General features: G+C 52.1%; 1 protein-coding gene across 13 annotated transcripts in view; it reads right to left on the bottom strand.

Annotated features, from left to right (window-relative positions):
* MTSS1 (MTSS I-BAR domain containing 1) overlaps nt 1–23315 on the bottom strand; it is a 137800-nt gene that overhangs the window by 5465 nt on the left and 109020 nt on the right. For 5 of the 13 annotated variants that reach the window (XM_037166416.2, XM_037166414.2, XM_037166412.2 and 2 more), the window contains 9 exons: nt 22986–23070; nt 21213–21304; nt 19877–19951; nt 16807–16818; nt 9411–9568; nt 8571–8678; nt 7310–7407; nt 4855–5065; nt 579–773 (listed from right to left, as the gene is read on the bottom strand). In XM_037166416.2, coding sequence (XP_037022311.2) covers nt 579–773; nt 4855–5065; nt 7310–7407; nt 8571–8678; nt 9411–9568; nt 16807–16818; nt 19877–19951; nt 21213–21304; nt 22986–23070 — 1034 coding nt within the window. Of the gene's footprint in view, nt 1–578; nt 774–1745; nt 1866–4854; nt 5066–7309; nt 7408–8570; nt 8679–9410; nt 9569–16806; nt 16819–19876; nt 19952–21212; nt 21305–22985; nt 23071–23315 lie in introns of all 13 variants that reach the window. The other 8 variants (XM_037166418.2, XM_037166420.2, XM_037166415.2 and 5 more) reach the window with 5 other exon arrangements.

Genomic DNA, 23315 nt, shown 5'->3' with positions numbered 1-23315 from the left:
TGAGGGTCCACACCACTTGTGAGGGACAAAGTTAAGACCTACTCAAAATGCCAGCAGCCTAGGGGCCTACTATTCAAACTAGGGACCTCCCCTCCAAATAAAGCTGAATATCCTGGGGTAGCAATTGGACAAGCTAGGAAATGACCCTGACCCAGTAAGGGCCTCAGGGGGAAAGTCTGGGGCACTTGGTGAGGAAGACAGTCCCTTTCCAGTCCCTGGTAATAGCAGTGACACCCACAGGTGACCAGCCACCTGGAGGGCAGAACTGGGACTTTGAACTTGGAATGAACTTCCCTGCAAGGTCCCACTTGTGCCTACTGTCTAACTGGGGTTAACCAATGTTTAGTACGGGAGGCTCTCCAATCTCAGCTCCTGGTGGAAATTTCTATCTCGAAGCTGCCTGCTGCTTTTTTGCTCTCCCGTGGGAATTTGGTTAGGGAGAGGTGTTATGGGGAAGAAGGCAGAATGTGAACGGAACGGGATAATCAGGGTGAGGAGATGGTGGGACAGAAGGGGGTGAGCACGGAGGCAATGAGAGGGGGGAGAGAGGAGGGGGGAGAGGGAGGAGAGACACAAACCTTCCAGCTAGGGATCTGAGATGACGGGAACATGCCGGGCCCAATGGTGTAATAATGAGCGTAGTCTGGAAGGTGGACAGAGGTGACCCGAGGGAGCAGGCGGGAGGCAGGCGGGCAATGAGGGAAAAGACTTGCCCCCACGGGCCCCACATGGGACTCACTTGATAAACTATAGTGAGAAAACCCATTAGACAACTGGAAACAAAACAAAAAAGGGGAAAAAGGAAAAAAATTAATATAACAGGACAAGTGTGGATGGCACTGACATTCAACAGAGGGGAAGACCTGAACAGTTATAAACAAACATTGGGCTCTCTGCTCATGGATGGTCCAGGATGCAGGAGACAGGAGCCGGTGCAAAGAACACACAACTGGTTTACTCGACACCAAGTAAGTACCGTATTTTGCTGTGTATAATGTGTACTTTTTTTGCCCAAGTTTTTGAGGGGAAAACAAGGGTGCATATTATACCTAGGTATAACGATCCCATACCGTGGGTATAATAATCCCGTGTATGATGTGCACCAAAATGTGGGTGTGCATTATACACGGCAAAATACGGTATTCATTAGAGGAAGCAGTTTATTTATAATCTGTCAATAGTTTGGAAACTGATCAGTGTCCTTCATCTATGACATTCTCAATGATTTCTGAGTATTTTTAACAAAACATCCTTTTAGGTGATAGTGATTTGCTCATCTCATTATGCAAACTTTAAAATTCTAAAGCATCTTCATCCAAAATCATCCCACTGTTCAGAATTCCAAATTGGGGTGAATAGGGGGCGGTTTGCAAACTCAAAGGTGGAAAAAGCACACAGTCTGACACAGCGAAATGTCACACCCAACAGTATGGTGACGAGGAGGTGGGGTGCTGGGGAGGAGAGACGGGTGAGAACACAACACCATTCTGGGAAGGAGCCTTCACATCTCCGAGTTCCCCATAGCCCTGCCTCTCCCTCTGGACGACCTTGTGACGACCTCACACTCATTGCTCAGGAGGCAGACACCCACTCAAGGAAAATGCCCTCAACCTCATCCCCCTCGTCCCCAAGCTCTTGGTGTAGACTTTGAGTTTCCTGGTTCCTGCGCCTGAGACACAAGCAGCAGGCAGGGGAGGGGGGCGGAGAGAAGTGGGACCGTGGCGGCTGGGACCCGGGTCGGTCACCTTCTCTGTGGAGGCCCAGGCGCCCATGGTGGAGCCTGAGCTGACCGAGGTGGGCGAGCTGCACTCGCTCACTGACTGGCAGGTTTCGGAGGCTTCCGAGGAGGCTGAGCTGGACGAGTTCTGCAGTGGGTGGGGGGACCAACAGAATCCAGACCACACACCAGTAAAAATTAAAAAAAAAATGGGGGCGGGGAGAGCACGCACAGAGAGACAAACAAACGTACACACAGAAAAGGGAAGGATGAGAGAAGCAGAGCGTTAGGGTTATTTTTCCCCAAAGCTGCACACAAGGAGGCTTTCCAGCCCTTGAAAAGAAGTGTGAGACCCAGCAAGGTTGGACCACCAGACTGCTAGCCCCCAGGACCCCGTTTGTGAGCATCTAGTCCTGTACTGGCCTACAGCGGGTGCTCCAAATCACTGAAGGGATGAGTGGCAACAGCCATGTTTTCCGTGTGAACTGGGCCCCCTGGAGCACTGGGCCCGCCCAGGTATTTGCTTTGTTTCTTTCCACTACCTCTGGCTCATCCCAGTCACTCACAGAAGCCCAGCCCCCTGGGGTCTGTAACTTCCCCAGGAGTATTCCTCTATTCACTGTCTAGGAGGCAGGGCTCGTGTTTCCCTCACCGTCCAGCCGCCAAAGGAAGAGAGGTTCCTGCAGAGGGACAGAGCGAGAGCTTCCTCATCCTGCAAGGGCAAGGGACCCAGAAGACGCCCCGCACAAGGCCAGCAGCCCTGCGGGGCTGAAGCTGCACTGTGGATGCCCCGGCTGCTCACAGGGCTCAGGGTCTGGTTAGCAGTCCAGGGTTGGAGTCTTAAGGTTTGGATTTAAGTCCTGTTTCTGCCACTTGTCTGTCAAGGAACTATGGGCTTGGTATCCCCAAACCTCGATTTTCCTCTTTAGAATGGAGATCAATAATATGTAACGATGAAGCTAAAATGAGATTGTGTGTGTGTGTGTGTGTGTCTGTACACAGCACTTCACCAAATGTACAGAAAGTTAAGTCATCACTCTAATTTCCCAGGACTGTTTATCTTGGTTCCTCTGACCCAACTATGTTCAACTTGAGAAAAGGACCGGCAAACCAGCCCAGGGCTGCAGGGCCGTGTTTCTGCTGATTTGTGCTCACTCTTTCTAAAGCACCCCTTGCTTTGGTAGAGTCAGCAGCTCCAGGAAAACACCGTCACCAGGAGCAGGGCCCACTCCTGGGCACACTCAGGGGAAGGCACAACCTGCTGGTGTCCCCTTTGTGCCACCCTCGATAAAGACGGCATGGCAGCTGTCAGGAGACTGCCTCCTCTGGCCTAAATCTGTACAATTTCCCTAAATTTCCTCTCTGCTTTCTAATTATAAGCAGCAGCAGTGCTTTTAAAAAATCATATTTTCCTATTAAATTTCGCAGCACCCTGAGCTAAGAATCTGAAGTTGCTGGCCAGGCATATCTGGGCGCCGGCTCTGAGAGTAAGTAAACCCCAGCCACCACCTTCCGCTTCCTACAGCGTTGCTGTAGGCAGAAATGCCCGCTTCGGCCTGACCCACGCACACACAGGCTTCGACAAGGAAGCAGAAGCACTCAGCCCCTTTCTTTTTAGAAATGGTTGTCAGTGCACAAGACTGGGTTAATTTGTCAGTTGATTAAAAAACACACAGCATTATGCTACACATTAGAATGGCCTTTGAGGAATTGCAGAATCCTGCTTCCCATCCCATCATTCACACTCTGCTCAGGAGACACACAGGTGTGGTTCAGCGCCGCACCTGGTGGGATGGGTGTGAGAAGGGGGTGGGGACACCTTCGGAGACCAAGCCGAAGCACCCCACTGGGCAAGCACATTAGAACTTAAAGCCGCAGACCTTGGCCCAGGCCGAGGTCCCCAGAGACCTAGACGGGCAGAGGCCATGGTCTCTGGGGACAGCTGAAGAAATGCCAGAGGGAGTGGGCGGGGCACCAAGAGCTCTGGTTCTCCGACAGCCTGGGTTCCCGCAACACCTCAGCTGCTTGCTCAATGCAAAGTGCTGCCCCTAACTCTCTCCCAGGCCCGCCTTGCAGCTGAGGTGCAGCAGAAAGGCTTCCGCACCAGGTGTCAGAAACCTCCTTCCAGGGCCACACAGCTGTGCAGCGCGGGCAGCCCACTGGCATCTCCCAGCCCCCACCTCCACAACACAGCAGGGACGGCGGGACGGGGTGGCTGCGGGGAGAGTGACACGGAGAACACGAGTGGGAGGGCCTGGGCCAGCGCCTGCTGCACCAGAGGGGCTCAGTGACTGTCGGGCAAACTGGACACTTGGATACACGAGACAAGCTGTGACTTTCTGTCCACAGGATCTTGGACCAAAGGCTGGGTATGGTTCAGTCTCACAATGTACAGGATGGGCTCAAAGCCACCACGCCTGGCAGATGGCACCACGGGGCACCCTGGACTTGGCGTTTCCCAGCATCTGTGCTGTTGAGCTTACTAAAGGCAAGGCCGACGCCGGCACTGGGGGAGCCAGGGCAGAGAGAGGAGCGGGGCAGGTGCCTCAGGTGCTGCCTGGCTCCCACCCTCTGTTCCAAGTGTACGGCCAGCTGGGCTGGGCGGGGCTAGGCCTAGCCCCACCCCCGCAATCCACTGTGGCTGAAGAGATTTAACACCTCCCCTCCCCCCAGGAGCAAAGTGCCAACAGAATAAGCTGTGATGATTCATTCTCATCCTCAACATAAACTGACAGGGGGAACCCAAGACTGCAAAGAAGGATCCGGAGGCAATGTCCCGTGACGGAATCTCAGAGAGAACCAGAGATGGGGAAGAGGTGGTCCCATTGTGCAAACGCCCATTAACTACACCATCATGCTGAGCCAGGCACTTCCTGGGATGCCAGAGAGTAGCCAAACCTCTTTGAGTCTATCTACTCACATGTGAGGACTCCCCAAACCCACATGGTGACTCAGCCTGCAAGCCTGACTGACAGCGTTTCTCCCTCTGGGGGGCGGGGGGGGGGGGAACACATCAAAAGACAAGAAAGGAAACCAGACTTTTCTCTTGTTGAGCCAAGATCCTCCCATGGATCCAGCCATTGCTGGTGTCCAGGCACCAGGCAAGACGGCTGCTCCCAGGCTAAGGGCACCCTTACCTGGTTGGGGGCCTCTGGTGGCATGGGGGACGGCGACTTGGACTGGAAGGCGTCCTGGGATATGAAGCCGGAGTCGTGGGAGGACACGCTGGACAGCCGCACGGGCGCCTGCTGGGCCAGGTTGGAGCTGCGGCAGCGGTAGTGCGAGCTGGGGGAGTGGGAGTGGGAGCCGCTGGACCGCGAGTCGCTGCTGTTCACGCTGTTCAGGCTGCTGTGGGGGCGAGCAGAGGGGGCGGGGCGGTGGTAAGAGGGAGGAGGGGACAGGAAACAAGGGGCAGAGAAGGGACAACAATATAATGGAATCAGCTCTCGGCCTCAGAGAAGCAGTGCAGGTCGTGAGGTGTGTTTCCAAAACGCCAGATCATTAAGCTAGTAAACAAAAGTTGTTGTTTTTCCTCCACATGATCCAAGGGTGAAAAACCAGCCACCAGGACTCAGCTCTCTGCCCACGTGATGAGGCATCTTTAGCACGGAGGCCTGTGATTCTGAAAAATCACATCCTGCCCAATTCTGCCATGCTGCTGACCACCAAAGCTAGGGGACCTGACGTCTGTGGCACGAGAAGAGACGGGGCTGATCTTGTCTGCCGTCTGCGGGCAGAAACCAGGGCCCTGCAGCAAAACCCATAAAGGCATCGGTGTGACCTGGACGGGATGTGCTGCTTTTGGGCTGGTTGGACCTGCTGGGTCCAGGAGGCCACGGTCACCCAGCCCAACATCGCTTTGCAGCGCAGGCACCAACGGACACCTCAAGAGGATTTCATCCTAGGTAGGCCTGGTTCAAGGCCACCGGAAAAGAGCAGCAGCAAATCAACTCGGCATGCCTGTGTCAGCATTTTATCAACAAGGCTGACGCTTTAATGAATGGCTTACCCTGATCATAGGTGTTTCTCTGTCAAAATACCCTCGGGCCTGGCGTTAACAGTGCCCCTGGGCAAGACGCAGGCAGTTCTCAGTGATTAAAGGCAATCCCTGCAAAGCTGTTAGCTTCCGAGAATAAACAGTAAACAGGATGTTGAAAAATCACACACACCCTCTGGGTGTCCTGTCCACATCCCTTTTCTAGTCATAAGAAACATGCTCCGCAGTCTGTACAGTAACTCAGATCACGAAAACCAGAAAACCGAACACAGTCCTGGTCCCAACCAGCAGAGCCGCCATTCGCAGGGCAGCTCTAGAAGCATCTGACGGGATGAAAGGTACAACCCGCCTGGGATTCCAAAGTCTGTGGCTTCTGCTCCTACCCGAGAGTCCCGTCGAGTTCCGCAAACTCTGACGGCTGAGGAGGTGGTCAAGGACTCTGTGCCTGTCTGCACTGGGATGGTGTATACTGGCGGAAATCACCGCTGCCGGGGAAAATTATCGTGATTCCTGCTCTCCTCTCCACTCGGTCAGACGAGAGCGCCTGGGGGCTGACCAGAAAGCCACGCACTCCCCGCCAGCCGCTCCCAGCTGCTGTGAGCGCACTGTGACTTCTGATGGAAACTAAAACTGTAAGGAGGGAAGGATCCTGATGCAGCTCTGCTTTGTTACAGGCGAGACACAGTTTTGTTAATTATCAAGCAGCAAACAGAAACTGTAGATTTGTCACCCAGAACACGCACAGACACAAAAGATGACGTGAAACCAACCAATACCTTCAGGTTGCAGAACAGCAGGAGGCAGCATCTGCTGAAGCCTGAACTTCCTGCTCAGTGTCTATTACGCAAGCTCAGATACGAAACAAAACACACCGGTGTGTACAGACATAACCACACAGAGATTGGGCAGATCCTGCCCGCTCCCTCCTCTCAATGCTAATGCACAGGAAGTGGAATTCACTTGGTTTTGAAACAGCAAAGAAGAAGAGCAGGTGGAATGTACCAAGAAAGGCAAGGGAGGCATGATTGAGCTTCCATCCTTCAAGAAGAGAACAGACTTTGTGATCAGCAAGCCAAGAACGGTTTTCGAACAGAAAACTGCTAAAAGACAGGTTTGCAGGTGGTGGAACTATTCCAGTTGGTTCTGTCTGTCTGTCCACAGCAGTACTAGTTACAAACAGTGGTAGTGGGGGCTAGTGAGTAACGGGGCAAGATTCCATTTACTTTGGAATCCTGCAGAAACCCTACACTCAAAACTTGGGGAAACTGAGGGCACAAGCCACCACAACTTCCTCTGGTTGTTCTGATAACAGTGAGATCCGCCTATACAAGAATAAAGAAATCAAACTCAAATTCACAACGTGGGAAAATCTCTACGACATACAACTGAAAGACAGGAAGCTGCGTCCACTCATGTAGGGCCGAACGGGGTTTTCCTCCTGATCCAAGACAAACCCAGAGACTAAAAAGTGAGACCAAAATCACGTGGAGTTCTTTCAGCCGACGACATCATCGCTTCCTGTTGAAAGTGAGCATTTCTAAGAGTCCAAGGCCGCTGTGCGGCTCCCGGAAGTGTGAGAAGTGCCCTTCGCTTACCTGCAGACACTTGACTTGCGGGACATGGTGGTGCTGGGGGAAGAAGGTGGCGTCTGGTACGACCAACTGTAATCAGAGCCTTTCAAGTCCAAAATCACCTGAGGGGACAGAGCCAGGAAGGTAAGTGAGGTGCTGAGAAAGGAAACATTATCTGTCAGATCTTAAAACCTGTAACATCAAAATTCTGCCATTACCATGGATACAGATTAAAGAAAAAATGTTGTTAGGGTTTTTTGCTTTTTGTTTTTTAGTTAAAGAACCACACTACTAATCCATTAATGTCATAATTCTTTCTCTGAGACAAGTAAAACTAGACTTAATTGGGAGGTGAGGGGCATGAAGAGAGAGAGGGAGATTCACGGTGACAGATAAACAGTTTACGAGAGTCATTTACACCCACGGCTAGAGTCCACAGGGTTTTTGTCTGATGGCACCACAAAGACAGTAATGGTTTCAGGACACTGATCTTGCATTTTAGCCATTTGATTGTCAGCGGTCACTTGTGCCCTGTTTGACAGGTCTGATACTGTACAACCTGACAGAATCAAGGCCAAACCGATTGTTTCACAGTTATTTCTACATCCGTCTCCCTCGCTTGAAAAGAACTACTTGAGTGTAAGGTCTACCTTTTGTGCACATAGTAGGTGCTCGATAAATGTCTACTTACTGAGTGAATGCCTGCATGCTGTGGGCTCGTAAGAGTGATTTCACAGAGTGGAAAATACAAGCTCTCCAACTTGTCTTCTGAGCTGGCTCGCCGAGGGGGCGATAAGAATTTTACGCAAAGGGCAAAGCCAACCTGCGATTCATCAGCTCTTCCCCCTGATATGTCTCTTCCCACTTGATACAACATTCATGTCACAGGAAGCAAATAATAAGCACAGAAAATGCCACCTGTTTGATAAGGGAGCACCTCGTGCGTTACTTAATTGGAATGGTTTGCCACGACAACCGAGACACACCAGGGTGGCATTCCCATGAGAGTGCATTTCTGGAGGGCAGGTGACCACAGTGGTTATGAGCACAGGCTCTGGAACTGACTGCCTGGTTCACACCTCAGCTCCACCACTAATTAGGTAGGCGAACCTGGTTCAGTGACTTTACCCAGTGCTCTCCATGAAGAGTAGCTGAGACAGTCTAGGTTCAGCAGCAGCTCTGCAATGGCTAGTGATGATCACCACAACAGGATAATGCCTCAGGGGACCCTCATGACCTTGAACTTCTTTGGTCTGCTCCCCTGAGTGCCAACCAACCCTCCTACCTGTTCACTTGAAGAGGGCAGTTTGTGAGGGTCCATGGTCAGGCTTTTCAGGTCTTCCGAGATGGTCTGAAGGTGAGTTATTTCCCCCAGCATTGAGATTTCCTCTTCCTGAGGGACAGCAATTCACAGCATGTTGTCATCATGAGCGACCCACTTCACTGTCCTGGTCCCTCCATTTTTATTACAGCCCCTGCCTAGCCTCTCGGACTTTTCTGAAGAGGGTCCCCCTGGGACTGGCACATCTCTGCTGAAGGCACTACCAGCCCTTTGTTTGAGAGCTGGGAAGGAAGGGGAGCTCCGCCATCACTGGAGTGGCCTGCATGCAGCAGACAGCGGTGAACCAGAGCCAAAGTGAGCCCATGGGCCTCCCTCACAGTGTCTGGGGCTGGCAGACCAGCTGCAGGGGGCAGGGGGTGTCTGCCTGTGTCTTCCCTCACAGGCCCTGCAGCCCGGCCCCCTCCATGGGGGGAGGGTCTTCTGTAAAGTCACTCAGCTTCAACGGTGACAGTCATAGGTATTTTGGTCTAGCAGAGCTTACAGATCTCTGTGACAGCACATGTGTGTTCAACAGAGGTCCCATGTCCTCTCCTTTCCTGTTTCTACTACAAACTTAACAGACGGTGATAACGTAGGAACACTTTCCCGTCAGTGCCACACCGGGGCCCTGGGCGTAGGCAAGATGATCCCTGGGAAGTTCTCTGATCGGGGGCCAGCTCACACTCCGGCACTTTGCTGGGGTTCCCTGCACACAGCAGATTCCCAATGACGCGATGATGGGTGGAGAAGGGGGATCTCCTCCCAGCTGACACTGAGCCCTTCTGGAACTTCCCACTAACTTACGATCACGGGGCGCAGCATAGAGATGAAGGTGCAGAACCGGCCGCGTTCTTCAATCAAAGCCTTCCGGACTGCCTGCTTTTCTGTTTCTTCCAACAAGAGATATTTATCATTGACATCTTGGAGAGCGCTGTCCAACTGAGGCTGGATGTCACCTCTCCCTGCAAACAGAACAAAGCCCCAAGTGTGGCTTGCTGAGATATCATCTCCTAGGACTGTGGCCCCTCTCCCCCCGGGTGCTGGAGGGGAAACCATCCATTTCCAGGACATAGAAAAGCGATTTGGTAATACCCAGAAAGGATGTAAGGTGGCTATTTTTCTAGGACTAGCCATTCCCAATTTGCAATGCTGCAAGGGCGCACTGGCTAATTCCTGGCACAGCAGATTCCCCAGGGGACCCCACAGCACCTTCTGCCAACAAGACCCCAGGACATGGCACCAGACAATATTCTCTCCTCTTGGAACATTCTGAAGAGGCTAAGGGATAAACAGGTGAGGGCCTGTGGATGTTTCCAAAATTGGGCACAAGCTGGCTTTGCTGGGTCCGCCTCAATCAAAGAGCCTCTGTCTGCACAGAAGAGCCTGTCCCTGAAGGCCAGGGTGGCAGGCACCAGCTCTCCTGGCTCCGGGGGCCCCTGGGACTTCCTGGCCGTCAGCCGAACTCCCCAGTGGAGAGTCCTGAACACTCTCCCAGTCTAACAAGCCCAGTAATAAAAAGACCTGGTGAAAAACTGAAGGGGGTGTCACTGCTGAGCGGGGCCCCTGTGCAGCCAGGTCCAAGATTCCCAGCAGGGAGGCAACACGGGGTGCTAACCTTTGAAACAGTTCCAGAGATTGGTTGGCAAACTGTCTTTAAGATCAAGTTTTATCAGAGCATGGCCACGCCCCATAATTTACATACTGACCACGCCCACACTTGCTACAACTGCAGGGTGGGGGCTCTGTGACAAAGACTTTACAATCTGAACCTTTAGGGGAAAAGCTTGCAGCTCTAGACGACAACTGTAGACAAACAGGCCCTATGTCGGGGGGGGGGGGGGAGAGGCCACTGTGATCTGACCTGTAGTGGGAACAAGAGGGTGACCCCCCGGGGGGGGGGGGGGGGACCAGCTCTTGCACTTCCACACTGGGCAGGCCCCAAGCAGGGGCTTCCCCTGTCGTCCAAACCAGAGAAAGGATTTCTGACTTTCTCATGGTGATGGAAGGAGATTTCACCAGGGCTGGTGAGCACATCGTATAACATACAGACGATGTAATAGAACTCTACGCCTGAAACCTATATACTTTTATCAACCAATGTCTCCCCCACAAAGTCAATAAAAAAGAAAAAGAGAAAGCTCCTCGGGGCAGGCTCTCAGACTCCCCAGCCCTCAGCACAACGCCATGCGTGCGTACAAGTGCTGAACAAACAACGCTGCACAAACACTCGATCGTTTTCAACACAGAATGTCGGCGATGGAGGTGGCCTTCGGGGTTATCCAAGTGCGCCTGCTGGTATTTCCGTGGAGGCGGGGCCTAGAGAAGGTCGTTCAGGGAACACAGAGTGAGCCGGTAGCCCAGGCAGCCCGATCCCTCTGTTGCTGGACTCAGTGCCCTCGGCCCACTGCCTCCAGTCCAGGAATGGATGTCACTACCCTCCTGGGAGGCTTCTGACCAGTCACCATGCGCCCCTCTGACGAATGACACAGAGCACCTTAAATGCAATGCATCACTGGGTTTGAAAAAACAAAAGGGTTGGGGAAACCTGCCTTGAGAGGAGGAAAATAGCCTGCATCTTCTCTCGTAAGTAGACGAGAAATCTGAATTTGGAGCTTCGAGAATGTCCCAACAGAAGAGGTCATTGGATTTTAAGTCATTTGTGAGGCAGTGGTTAGGCTCCGAGGGGGCACACAAAGGGAGACTCCCATGCCATCAGAAGCCACCCCTGGAAGTGCCTTCGCTGGCCCGTCAAGTGCAGCAAACATGGTGGTGGTGGGGGGGGGGGGGGGTGTGTGTGTGTGTGTGTGTGTGTGTGTGTGTGTGTGTGTGTGTGTGTGTGTGTGTGTGTGTGTGTGTCTCTCACGCATCACGGCAGCACCCACGCAGGGCGGGTGCAACCACGTGCAGTACTGAATCCCTATCCCACACTGCCATCGAGTAAGAATCTGCGGGTTGAGACGTTCCCACATACATTCAAGGTCACCCACTCACCCATCCCTCCACTTATCACCATCTACCTCACAGGGTAACCCCACCAGTTCCCGCAGCATCTCTGCCATTGCTTCAGTTTCTCCCACCAGGAGGCGGGGAGCCACCCACACACGACCTGGCCACCAAATCACAGGTTTCACTCGTTTGTAGTGGACAGGAAGCCTAGACAAGCATTCTCCACTCTCTCCAGGGCCTTGCTGGGGGGACTTGGGCTCCCTCTTGAGGACACACCCTGTCCCACAGACACAGCGCCAGGAGGAAAGCCTGGGTCGTCACCACCTGGTATTGTGAGGCTTGTGCACCTGACGCCACATACACCAAGTGTGGACATGACACAGGCCCTGCTCTTGTGCAACCGGCAGAGCAGTGTGGCCCAGCTCGGGCCCTCTGTGGGTCTCCCAGCCTCGTCGGTGACGTTCTCACCTACGGTGGCGGGCTGCGGACCAGTATGACACACTGAGCTTCAGTGGGGGAGGGCGGAGGGGAGCCGGGGGGGAGGGGGGAGTGGTGCACAACGCCTGACAAGAACAGCCTGGGTGCGCTCTGATTACAGCGGTGATTTCTCTCACTGTCAGGCTCTAACTACAAGAAGCTGGAAAAATGTGTATTTTACTTCCTGTCGCAAGTTACCAGGCGCATGCCTATGTGTAATTAATAACACTGACTTTCAAAAATATACTTGCATAGAAACGCAAAGTGACCAGAACCGAGTGCAGTCTAATCTCGTAAACATAAATTTAAATTATTCTGTAATTATAGCAAACTTATCTTAAATTTATATTGTGTCATAATTAAAGGGCTTTTCAAATTGTGGTATTCTAAAACAAGTATAATCTGTAAAGACTGCTATAATTACAGTTATAGGGAGTACATTTCCACTCAGGATAATCATAACCAAAAAGCACAATGCTTATTAAATTCACGAACACAACATATAATCATATTTATTTTAAAAACCGTGGAGGAAATCATTCCACGGCCCCGTTGGACACACTGGCTTTAAGACGCACTACTCTCTCCAGGCCGAAGAATACAGAGTTGTGCCACACAGGTGCCTGTTCACGTCCCTCCTGTGCGCGACGTCGTGAAGACAGCCGTCACCAACACCCCCACACACGTCCCCGGCTCTCCAGCTCCCACGTGACTCTACTGTCCTCCCATCTCCCCTCTGCTGTCGCCACTCTCACTGGGCCATCCTGCTCTCTCACCTGGATGGCTGCAAGGGCCCCTAATATGTCAGCTGATTGCATTTAGATCAGCAGCCCCGAATCGCTGTCAACATGCAAGGGTTATCACTGCTTGTCAATAGCTCCCTTTCTTTCCAGAAAAGTCCAATGCCCTTCACACGGCCTTCCCCGCAAGGCTTGCAAGGGTCCGCCAGTCTACGCACAGCCTCAAGCTGTTGGACCCCTCCTTCTCCTCCCCACCCTGCGAGCCCCGCCTTCAAGTTGCTCTCCCTCCTCCCCCCTGCACGGTCTGTTGCTCCTGCAGGTCTCCAACCTTCAGCTAAGCCCTCCTCGAACTCTCTCACTAGATCAGGATTCTGCCATTTGAGCTAGAAGCTCCCTATACGCATCCTCCATGACACTCCCGGTACTAATTTCGTCTTTATTTTTCTGCTGAGTGACGTCAGTCTCCCCTACCAATGAGAAGCCCCGCGCACGTTTCTGCCCAGCACCGAACCTTCTCACCCGGCACCGAACCTTCTCACCTGGCACCCCTGCGTGGACCCGGGTGCGCAGGGACCTGTGAGTGGACGTGGCACTGATGGAGTCGCTCCGTCCGTGTTTGCTCACTGGCCTGCAACCACGATGGCCTTCAACGGCCCAACACCATAAAACTGGCAAATTCCAGGACGGCCACACAGTCAACAGCAGGGAGGGGTGCCCTAAATGGGCTTTCCGGATAAAATTCCTGAGCAAAGAATTGCTCGTGACCTTTTTTGCAGTCACCTCCGCCTCGAGCACTTTCCCCCTCAGTCTCGGGCCTCACACTGGAGAATTCCGATGAGCGAAGGCCAGCAGGCGCCCTCTGCTCCCACGGGGGAACCACAGTTGCTCCTCTTTACGGAAAATGCTGCTGGGGTATCGTGGGCACGTGTCGCGGCTGAAGTAGCTCCCTTAAAGGAAAGGGCTTGGTTTTTTAATTGAGTTTTGTAAGGGAGAGTGGACAAAACTTTCTGGAATGAAGTGAAGATCCCAGTTCTTCCCACCATTTACACTTTTTTCCTTTAATATTTATGTATGTGCTCAAAGGAGCAATTAATGCCCCTTTGGACAGAGGGGCGACAGGCACTGAGGGAGGGAAAGCGGCTTTGCTCGGGGTCACCGTGCTGTCGATGGTGTGGCCAGAGCCCGGCAGTAGTTCTTTCTCCTCCACAAGCCCTGGGCTCACGGCAACCACAAACCCTGGGAGCGAGCTGGCAGGAGCTAAATGTTCTGCATCCGTCCATGACAACACGATTCAAAGGCCAGTCGGGCAGTGGGTGTGACCTGGAACCTCCGGGCCTTTTGCCCCACACCCTGCAGCCCCCACCTGAGCCTGGACCACGGGCGCCATTCTCAGGCTAACAGCTTCCCAGCAGAGGACAAACCCAAGACATGCTGGGTCAAGATCGTTTGGGATGCCAGAAAAACACCCCAAGTCATTTTCTTTCCCCTGCCAGATGTATGAGGAGCTGCGGGAATCTCACAAAATGACTCCCACCTGCCCCGAGATGATAGCATCGGTCACTCTAACACGCCCACTTTTTCACACCTCACAAATCAAGGTTGTGTCCTACGATCAACAGCGAGTCATCACAGTTTAATCAGCAGGGTTTTCTTTTTTTGTGGATTAGAAAATACCAGTGCATCTTACAATTGATGGCAACCTGAAGTCAGTGGGATGTGGGGTTTAAATACTGAAACACAGGTCATAAATACAGAAACAGACATGCAAGGCACGACTGGAGATTAGAATTTGGAGTGAAAAACTCCCTTTTCCAGCCCACAGGCAGTTCTCATCACGCCTCCATATACTCTGTCCCCTCTCTAATACCCTGCAGCCATTCTTAATCGATTCCCCAAACAACCAGAAATCAAAAGCGGGATCAAACTCGATTCCTGTTATTCCGTCGACATGCTGTGCCTCCGTCCCACTCATCTGTGAGACGTGACTAACAGCTAGTCCCCAGCTCGAATGGCAGTTGTGGGCCAAATGAACTCACTCGTACGAAGCGTTCAGCCCTGTGCCGAACACATGGTGAGCGCTGGGTAAGCGGCAGGTGTCACCAGTGGCCACATGACATCCCTGAAGTTGTCCTCACCCTGGGCGCCTCAGCAGGGGAGAGGGCACAGGCCCCGGTGGGTTTTTTTTTAAATGAGTATTCAGTTCGAGGTCCTCTTTGATGCATAGAAATTTGACAGATCCCATAATCTGTCACTCAAGGAAGGGGTTTCGCATCACGAAGATTTGTTGGCCCTGAGCAGTCAGCTGTTCTCCCAAGCAAAGAGCAGGGCGGGACAGCTCGGAGGCCAGCTGGAAGCCACCCTGTGCTGACCCGGGGGGTGCCACGCTGCGTCTCACACCCAGAAGCCTCACGTCACGGAGGAGACTCATCCTCTGCAGTCGAGGAAACCTTCTACCATCCTCCGCCCGGTCGCCGGGTCCAGAACCCGTGGCCCCTTCAACTCCTCCTTTCACTCAGTCTTCTCAACAGCTCACGAACCCGTTCACCTCTCCATCCCCGGGCCCTGGCCACCGGCATCTCTCGCCTGAAGAAAAGCCACTTGCTAATGAGCTATCCAGCAGGGCCCCAATCAAATCCAAATGTACACTGTCACAGCAGAATCTTCTAGAAGCCACGAAGTCTTCAAGGGCTTCAACACAGTCCTAAAAGCCAACTGTTTGATGTGACAGGAAGACCTTGATCAGGTCCCTACTCACCTGTGCCTAGTCCTGCACCTGGGGGAAGAGAAAAGCCGTGTGCACCTGTGTCGGGCCTGGAACTGCCCTCGGCCATGGGGCTGGGGACAGGAAAGAAGGGGGAGCAACTGCTTAAAAGGCAGGGGCATCTTCTGGGGATGACACAAATGCTCTGAGACCAGATGGTGGTGACGGCTGCACAACACCGTGAAGGCACTAAAAGCCAGTGACAAATACACTCCAAAATGGCGCATGGGATGTGCTATGACTTTGACCCTGATGAGCAAAAACAGGGGCCGTGTGACCTTCCTTCACAGACACACTGAACACTGCTCAAGCTGCGTCAAACACACAACACCGAGGGTCGGAAAGGACCGTCCCTTTCAAAGTTGGGGAGCGACTAACTAGCCCAATGTCACTGTGAGGGGACAGCTGTGTCCCCATGACAGTGGCCACCCTGGCCCCACCTGTGAGGGGTCACCTGTGTGGCTCAGGTTCCCTGTCGATGACAGGAGCCAATTCGAACGCCCCTGGGAGCTGCTCAGTGCAAACTCGCACAGGCGCTTGGGCACACCCAGGCGGGTCAGCCGCACGGCCCTCACAGGCCTCCCGAGACGGGGACAGCCAGGAGACACCAAGCGCAACTTGAGGGTTTAGTAGCAAAATCACCCACAGAGTGCGGTTCAACATTCAGTCCAGAAGAATCATCTTGATTACTGAACTTGAAGATCCAATACTTTTGAAGTGAATCATTTCACAAACTCTGCTGAAATAAGAAATACTTTGGTTTTGATTTTTTTTAATGAATTCTTGGTTTTGAAAAGAACTCTGGTTCTTTTAAAAAATTAAAAATACTTTGAAGCTTAATACAATCAAATCTGATTTTGGAATTATCTTGGGGGGGGTCATTTAGTGCAGCTGTACAGGTCTTATTTGTGATATAAACACAGACAGACATACATATTCTTAGGTATATTGTATGTATAAATATACTTATTTCCTGGGGAAAGCAGGGTTTAAACCACTCTGTATTTCTTCTTTCCATGAGTCAAATACTGGATTATGATGGCTCTCACAGTATCATGCTAACCCGTTAAAGCCCCAAACATTGAAGAAAGAGAGTGATTGAAGAAAGAAAGTGATTGAAGAAAGAAAGTGATTGAAACACACACACTAGGCACCATTGATTGTTCTGAGCTGGCGGGAACACTCGGGCCGCTGACACAGGTCTGGACAACCACAGAAAGCCCACGGCAGGGACCACAGCGTGACCAGCCACCAGAGATTCGCACGGCAGACTTACCGAGAGCTTCCACTGGCAGGGCACGCGCGGTGAGAAAGTGCAGGACACACAATTGGCACAAAAAGGAAAATAATAAAGTCAAACTGGTATTCGAGCAGCAGTCTTACCTTTCTCTCCCGGGTGACACTGTCCACGGCAGCCACGGAGCTGCGCAGGCGGGGATTTAACCCACCTCTCCCAAGAGCTGCACAGCCAAGATGGCTGGCTTCCGACTTGCTAAGTCTCTCCTTTTCATCTAAATCTTCCTAGTTAGGGATCATCACCCTCAAGCAACACAGTAGGGTTTGTTTGTTTTTTAAAAGAGATGAAGAATACATTCCCGAAAGAAGTCAATTTAGAAGCTTTACCAAGAAACCCCTTCAAGGGTAACACTGTAACTTGACGAGTAACTAGAAACACCTAGGATGTAAGTTTAACTGGGGCAGAAATGAAAAAAATAATGAAAGAATTTAAAGTTTTTGTATAAAAGTAAATAATATGCTAGTCTGGAACTCAGTGAGTCTGTTTAGTAAGTTTATAATATTAACTTTGCAGCCTCTGGTGGAAAATGATAGATTCGACTATTTAAATGTCAGTCCCGAGGGTTAAAGTATTAAAGTGCTCCAGGTCTCTCAAAGAAAGTCCCTGATAAAATTTTAGTCAATATAGATTGAAACAGAGGCTTCATCATAATGAATTTTTCAAATTTAAGTTAACAATAACATGGGAGTTAATGAGAAACGAGGCTGCCGACTTTGTCCAGGACAGTGGCAAACACAGGGAACAACAGAAAATCTGTTTCCCACGTCCAGCTCCTTCTTATTTCCTAAGACAGGTTATGGCCACTCCAGGAGCCTGAAGGCCTTCAGCAAATGAATTGAAAGCCTCAAATAACCCAATTTCTCCCGACCCTTAGCTTGCAGCAGTTCCAGCCCGTTTGCGGGCCATCCAGAGCAGTCCACCTCAAACAGGCACTCAGAATGCTGATTCTGGTTCCTTCCAGAAGGTTCCAGTCACCCCGGAAACACACAAATACGAACACTTGGTTAAAAAGAAACCAACAAAAAAAAAACGCACTTATATATTTTAGGGAAAAGGATTAAAAAAAATAGAGGAAAGACATTTAAAAAATGTTTTCTGGCATAAGCAGAAAGCCATCCAGAACATTCCAAGCAACTGACTTGGTGTATTAACCTCAGTTCCCCTTCACAGCGCCTGGTCTGGAGAGGACGAGGAGCCTGAGATCTCCAGGGTTGGCAGGGAAAAGGCGGACACTGGAGATCACAGCCTCCTGTTCTCTCCGCCTTCAGGGCCAAGTGCCCCGGGACACCTCACAACTCAACGCCAGTTATTCCCAAGCCTCAGGGCCAGAGCACCTCTTCCTGCTGCACAGCCCGGCACCCCCCACGTCCTGAGTCTTTGTATCTGGCGCCTGGGTGCGAAGCCTGACATCCTCTGCAGGCAGCCTGAGCCAGTGCTGGGCGAGTCGAGTCGCCAGAAACTGCCTCCTGTGCTGCACTGCCATCGGCCTGTCAGGCTTCCCCTGGAGGCCCCAATTTCACTAATTGGACGATGCCGGTGACTCTGAGTGGCAGAGGAGGACTGTTCTAGCCTCATGCAGAATTCAGATAAAAGGATTATCGCTAAAGCCAAGAATTTAAGGCCCCTGAAAAGAGAGGTCCAGAAGAACAATGGGAAACTAGCTACTTTTCCTGACCTCATCCTCTTCACCAAACTCCCAAACCTTTTCCAAGTGATAAACATCTTCCCTGCCAAACCCGTAATCTCTCTTCTCTCAAAGCTGCTGAGCCGTCGGTGAGGTGGAGACCAGCTCCCGACCTGGAGCAGCCTGCCCTCCCATGCAACCTCAGGCTCAGCGGGAGAGGGTGGAGGTATGACTTACAGACACCCACCTCCAGACCTGCTCAATAAAGTGCTCCTGGCCACAAGCCCTTTTACTCATCCAACGCTTGCTCCCAGGTGCCCTACTGGGCCAGAAGGTAATTTTGAGAGGCACCGAGGCCCTGAAAACCTATCTCAAAGCAACCACTGGGGCCAATATGAACAGGAAGTCTGACCACAGGTGACAGTTTTGCTGCCTTTGTCTTGAAATAACAGCTAAGAGGACACTGTTTAGAAATATCAAAACTTTGCCCTCACCTCTCTTCCACCAAACCATCCCATCTCGCCAAGTGCATTTTGTTAAAAAAAAAAACCCTCCTTGTTTAGGAAAAGGGACATTGGTTTTGGGGATTTCTATCTCAAAAGATCACTAACCCAAATAAATGCTAAACTCAACTCACAGAGCAGCCTGATGGGAGAAAGGGCATTTTATCAGTTGTGAAGCAGCAAAGTGAAAAACCTGCTGTCAAGAACTGGTCACCTTCTCAAGTTCAAGAGAGTCCCTGCATTTTAGGTCTTGGTAAAATGGTGCCAATGCTTGTAAAGTGGACGCAGCTAGCTCCTCCCCCCTAAACTCCCAGTCCTTGCAGAAGAGCAACGCCAGGTCGCAGATCTGACAGAGCTGCTGTGTGGATGACGACAGGCAGGGAGGGGGAGGGGGCCCCTTGCATAGGTCTGCTCTTCCTTCCGGAGCGCCCACCCTCGTGAACAGCAAGAAAAATCTCCCTATTAGCGATGATGCCTGGCTCCTGCGGAAGCCATTTCTAACACTCTCACAAGACTTAATAAAGGGTTTCGGAGATTATAGGCTGTGAAAGATGGAGAAAATGACATAATTTCTGTAATAATTACAATAGAACATTTGCATAAAGGCTTTTGTGCACCATCCCAAGGCTTCCAGGAAATTTATAGGTTTCATTATAACGTACAATAGGCATGACAACTGTCAGATCTTGGAGACAAAGGTGGGGGGAGGAAACAAGTCAAGTGCAACTTTGCGAGGGCCTCAAATAAATAGACAGTCTGCACTGAGAACTTGAACTCAGATGGAGTCTTTGTGCGCCTCTCTGCTCTCCAGGGCCCTCATACGTAAGGGGTCTGAATCGAGCCCTTTCTGCTTCCAAGACGAGTCAAGCACATGTTCTTTTCCCCAAAGTAACGCCATTAACCGCAGAATTCGTCGAGTTACCTTTTTTTGCTTTCTTCTGCAGTTTCAGCGTATCCGAGGACTTCTTTTTGATCTCCTGACGAGCTTTTTTATACTCTAGGAGGAAGCAGAATGTTGAATCATTTACCCTTTTGCTCCACAGAACATGTTTTTGGAACCGCCTTTACTTTCGTCACAGGAAGCAACAACTGGGACACAGAACAAACACGTGTTGTCCACACGACAAACTACGACAGGCGCCGCGATTTTCCCAACAGTGTTCACTCAGACCGGCTTCAAGGAAAGGCGGCATTTGGGAATATTTCACTAAAAATGAAAAAGTCACAATTTCTCAGCTCAAGTATTTGGACATATTTTCAATGTGCTCTACTTTCCGAAGGCCTAAATCTCCTGAAGAGGGCCCCACGTGGCAAGATGCTGGCCAGACCTTGCAGTTCAGGCAAGAGGACCTCAGACAGCGGCAGCAGAAATGAGACCGGGTGGGGTGGGGGTGGGGCGGGAATGGGGAGAGACCCAGCGGCCTCTCCTTCACATGAACACCAGGGCCAGACCTTGGAGGGCACCACGTCCAGCACAGCTCCACCCCTCTGTCCCATCAGTCCACACCCACTCCTAGATGTCCCCATTTCAGTGGCTGGTATCGCCATCACCCAGATGGGGACATCTAAAGTGACTGTCACTTCTCTCCTCTGCTGCCCTCATGTTCAAATGATTGCAAACTCGACCTGATTCCTCCCAGTTATTCCCTTCCCCGCCCTAAGCCCACAGGGCTCTCACTTAAATGCTCTTCAAATGGTCTGCTAGCCAACCCTTTCTTTCCAGGTTTCTGCCCTCAGATCCCCCCATCCGACACTTTCCTTCCCGAGAAGGCCCTGCAGGCCATGGAATCCCTGGAGCAACGTGTCCTGCCCCTTCCACACCACCAGTACCCCCCGCCTTTCGGCTCCGGGAAGACCAACAGGGGTGGTGTCTGTCTGGGCCACTCCATCCCCGGAGCCCCTGGCACCGTGAGGCACTGACACAGTCATTTCTGGGCAGGAGACCCAAGGTTAGCTTGTATCATGAAAGGTACAGTTTGCAACATGGGCCGCAACGCCTTAAGTATGAGTCTCCGGCAGTGAAGCCTGGCACTGCATTCACTCTTCACTCAGCTGCTCACAGCGGATGCCCCCGAACCAAGGCACCGGCACCGAGCCCTGCTGCAGGCCACTCTCTGCTCCGTATCCTCCGACACTGAGAGGCCTGCAGGGGAGGCAGGTGCAGAGCCGGCCCTGGGGACGCCAGAGAGCAGGCGGGGGGGGGGGGGGGGCTGAGACACGGGCCTCAGCATCTCCTGAATACGTCTCAGACGGCGTACCTTTTGCGTGGTCTTTATCCAATTGATTGGCCACCTTCTTCCATTCTTCCATCTGTTCTTGAAGTGGGTTTATCAGGCAGTCAATCAAAGCGCTTTTACCAAAAAGAGGAAGAAAAGGAGAAATTAAACAGATATAGTTGTGTTGTCAAGATTTACACTGGGTTGTCAAAACATACCAAAATCACGGTCTCTGAAGCAAGACAAGGTGGCGTACTAAGCACAAGCTCACATCCAAATCCCCGATGTTGCAACCACCTCATTTTCAGGATGCTTTTCAGGGACTGTTGAGAAAGGGTGCGTAACCGATGGAAGTGACCACGCCTCTCATTCCCATTCTAGTCAAAGCTTTTATTAGCAAGCAGTGTGGGGCCTCCTCCGGCTACAGGACAGGAGCACCTGGAGAGCTCTGAAAGGTGGAGAAGCGACCTGGGCCTCCCCCAACAGCTCGCGGAAACTTTGAGGGTGGGGCCCCCACATTTTTTTATTTTAAAAAGACCCACGTGATTCTAATGTACATTCAGGATTCCAGGTCATGAACGTAGACTAATCGTGGGCAGATTTGAGAAAGAGAAGCCAGACCTCCAGCCCCTGGATCAGGGGTGAAGGCATCTCCAGGTACACCCCTTCATTTTGTGCCTTCTCCCAAGCAGACCACGCACACCCGTGGAGGGGTGGCTCCCCACACGGAGGAATCACTCGAGCCAGGCAACCGAAGTCTCGTGTCACGTACCCCCGCCTGGCCTCATATGAGATTTCTTTAGTGTCTGGTGTGCAAGCTCTGTGAGAGCAGGATGTGGTCCCGTTCCCCACTCTGTACACCTAAGGCGGCACCTGGCACATAGTAGCTGCTCAATAAACAGTGGCAGATGAAGCGGCGTCTCTTCATCGCTGAAACAGGGTGAGGTGCCACAGGCCTGGCCTGAGAACAGACCAGGATGACGTGAGGAGGCACCGTGTGGTTTGGGGAGCACCGTTCAGGTATGGGAAGGAGGGAAAGTGGCTGGAGTTCGTCACCTGCTACACCACGCACTTTGTGCTATAAATGTGTGGACATTTCATTCATTTTTACAAAAACCCTTCAGAAATTGTTATCCCCATTTTACAAGGGCCGAGAGCCGGCTGAGCATGGGAGCCTAGGCGCCTCCTGCTACGTCCTGTCCCCTGTCGAGGTGGCCCCACCAGGAGGGTCAGAGGCATTTCCCGTTAGCAGCCACTCTCACAACTTGCTACCCACAAAGCGGAGCTGTGCAAACTGCTGAACTATGCGGATCCGCTTGGAAGAATGGCCGTTCTCATTCGAACACTGGTGACTCTAAATCCCCACACCAGTCACTACTGTTTCTCCCTGCAGACGAGAGGCTGACAGCACGCAGGGCTCCGAGCTCCCACTGTCCTCAGCAGTGAGTCCCAGAACCGTGGGGCAGGCCTCAGTCTCCATTGCCACAGCTCCTCTTCAGGAGACCCCTGCAGGGGGTGGGGCCCGGGGGTGGGGAGAGACACACAGGAGCACAGTGCAGACCCTCAAGGGAGTTGCAGGCTCCAAGAGGGCAGTGACCTAGACCTCTGGCTGTTCGCTGTGTCCTCAGAGACCAGATGCCCGACAAATACGTGATCCGTGAGTGAGCAGAGTGATGGCTGTGATGAGAGGTGGGTTGCAGAGATTCAAGCACTACGGGAAACCAGTGCCACTCACGGCGAGTTAGGCCGCATACCACCCCGTCTTAACCCGAATCAGCAACGGCGCGTGGCCTCCGGGGGCCCTGGGCTTCTCACCTGGAAAACTGCCTCAGCTTGGCTTCGATGCTTCTGTGGCGCATGCACATCCTGGTGAGGGCGGAGCCGATCTCCCTGGTGCCCCCTGAGAAAGCAACAGAGGAGACGCTGAGGATGGGAGACGAGGCAGAGTCATTGAAACACAGAGAAGAGAAGGAAGGGATTTCGGCACAAGTCAGGTTTCACCACGTTGTAAAACCGGAGCCACCGCCTTGCAGGCTGCTCACCATGCACGTCCGTGTGCTCACACACACACACACACACACACACACAGATAGTTATGTTTGATGTAATATTTATAAAACCACCAACGCAAAGGTTCCCTTTACT

This window comes from Artibeus jamaicensis, unplaced genomic scaffold (assembly GCF_021234435.1).
Source record: "Artibeus jamaicensis isolate MK-2021 breed Jamaican fruit bat unplaced genomic scaffold, CSHL_Jam_final scaffold_916, whole genome shotgun sequence".
NCBI lineage: Eukaryota > Metazoa > Chordata > Mammalia > Chiroptera > Phyllostomidae > Artibeus > Artibeus jamaicensis.
This window is presented reverse-complemented; position numbering and strand designations above follow the sequence as displayed.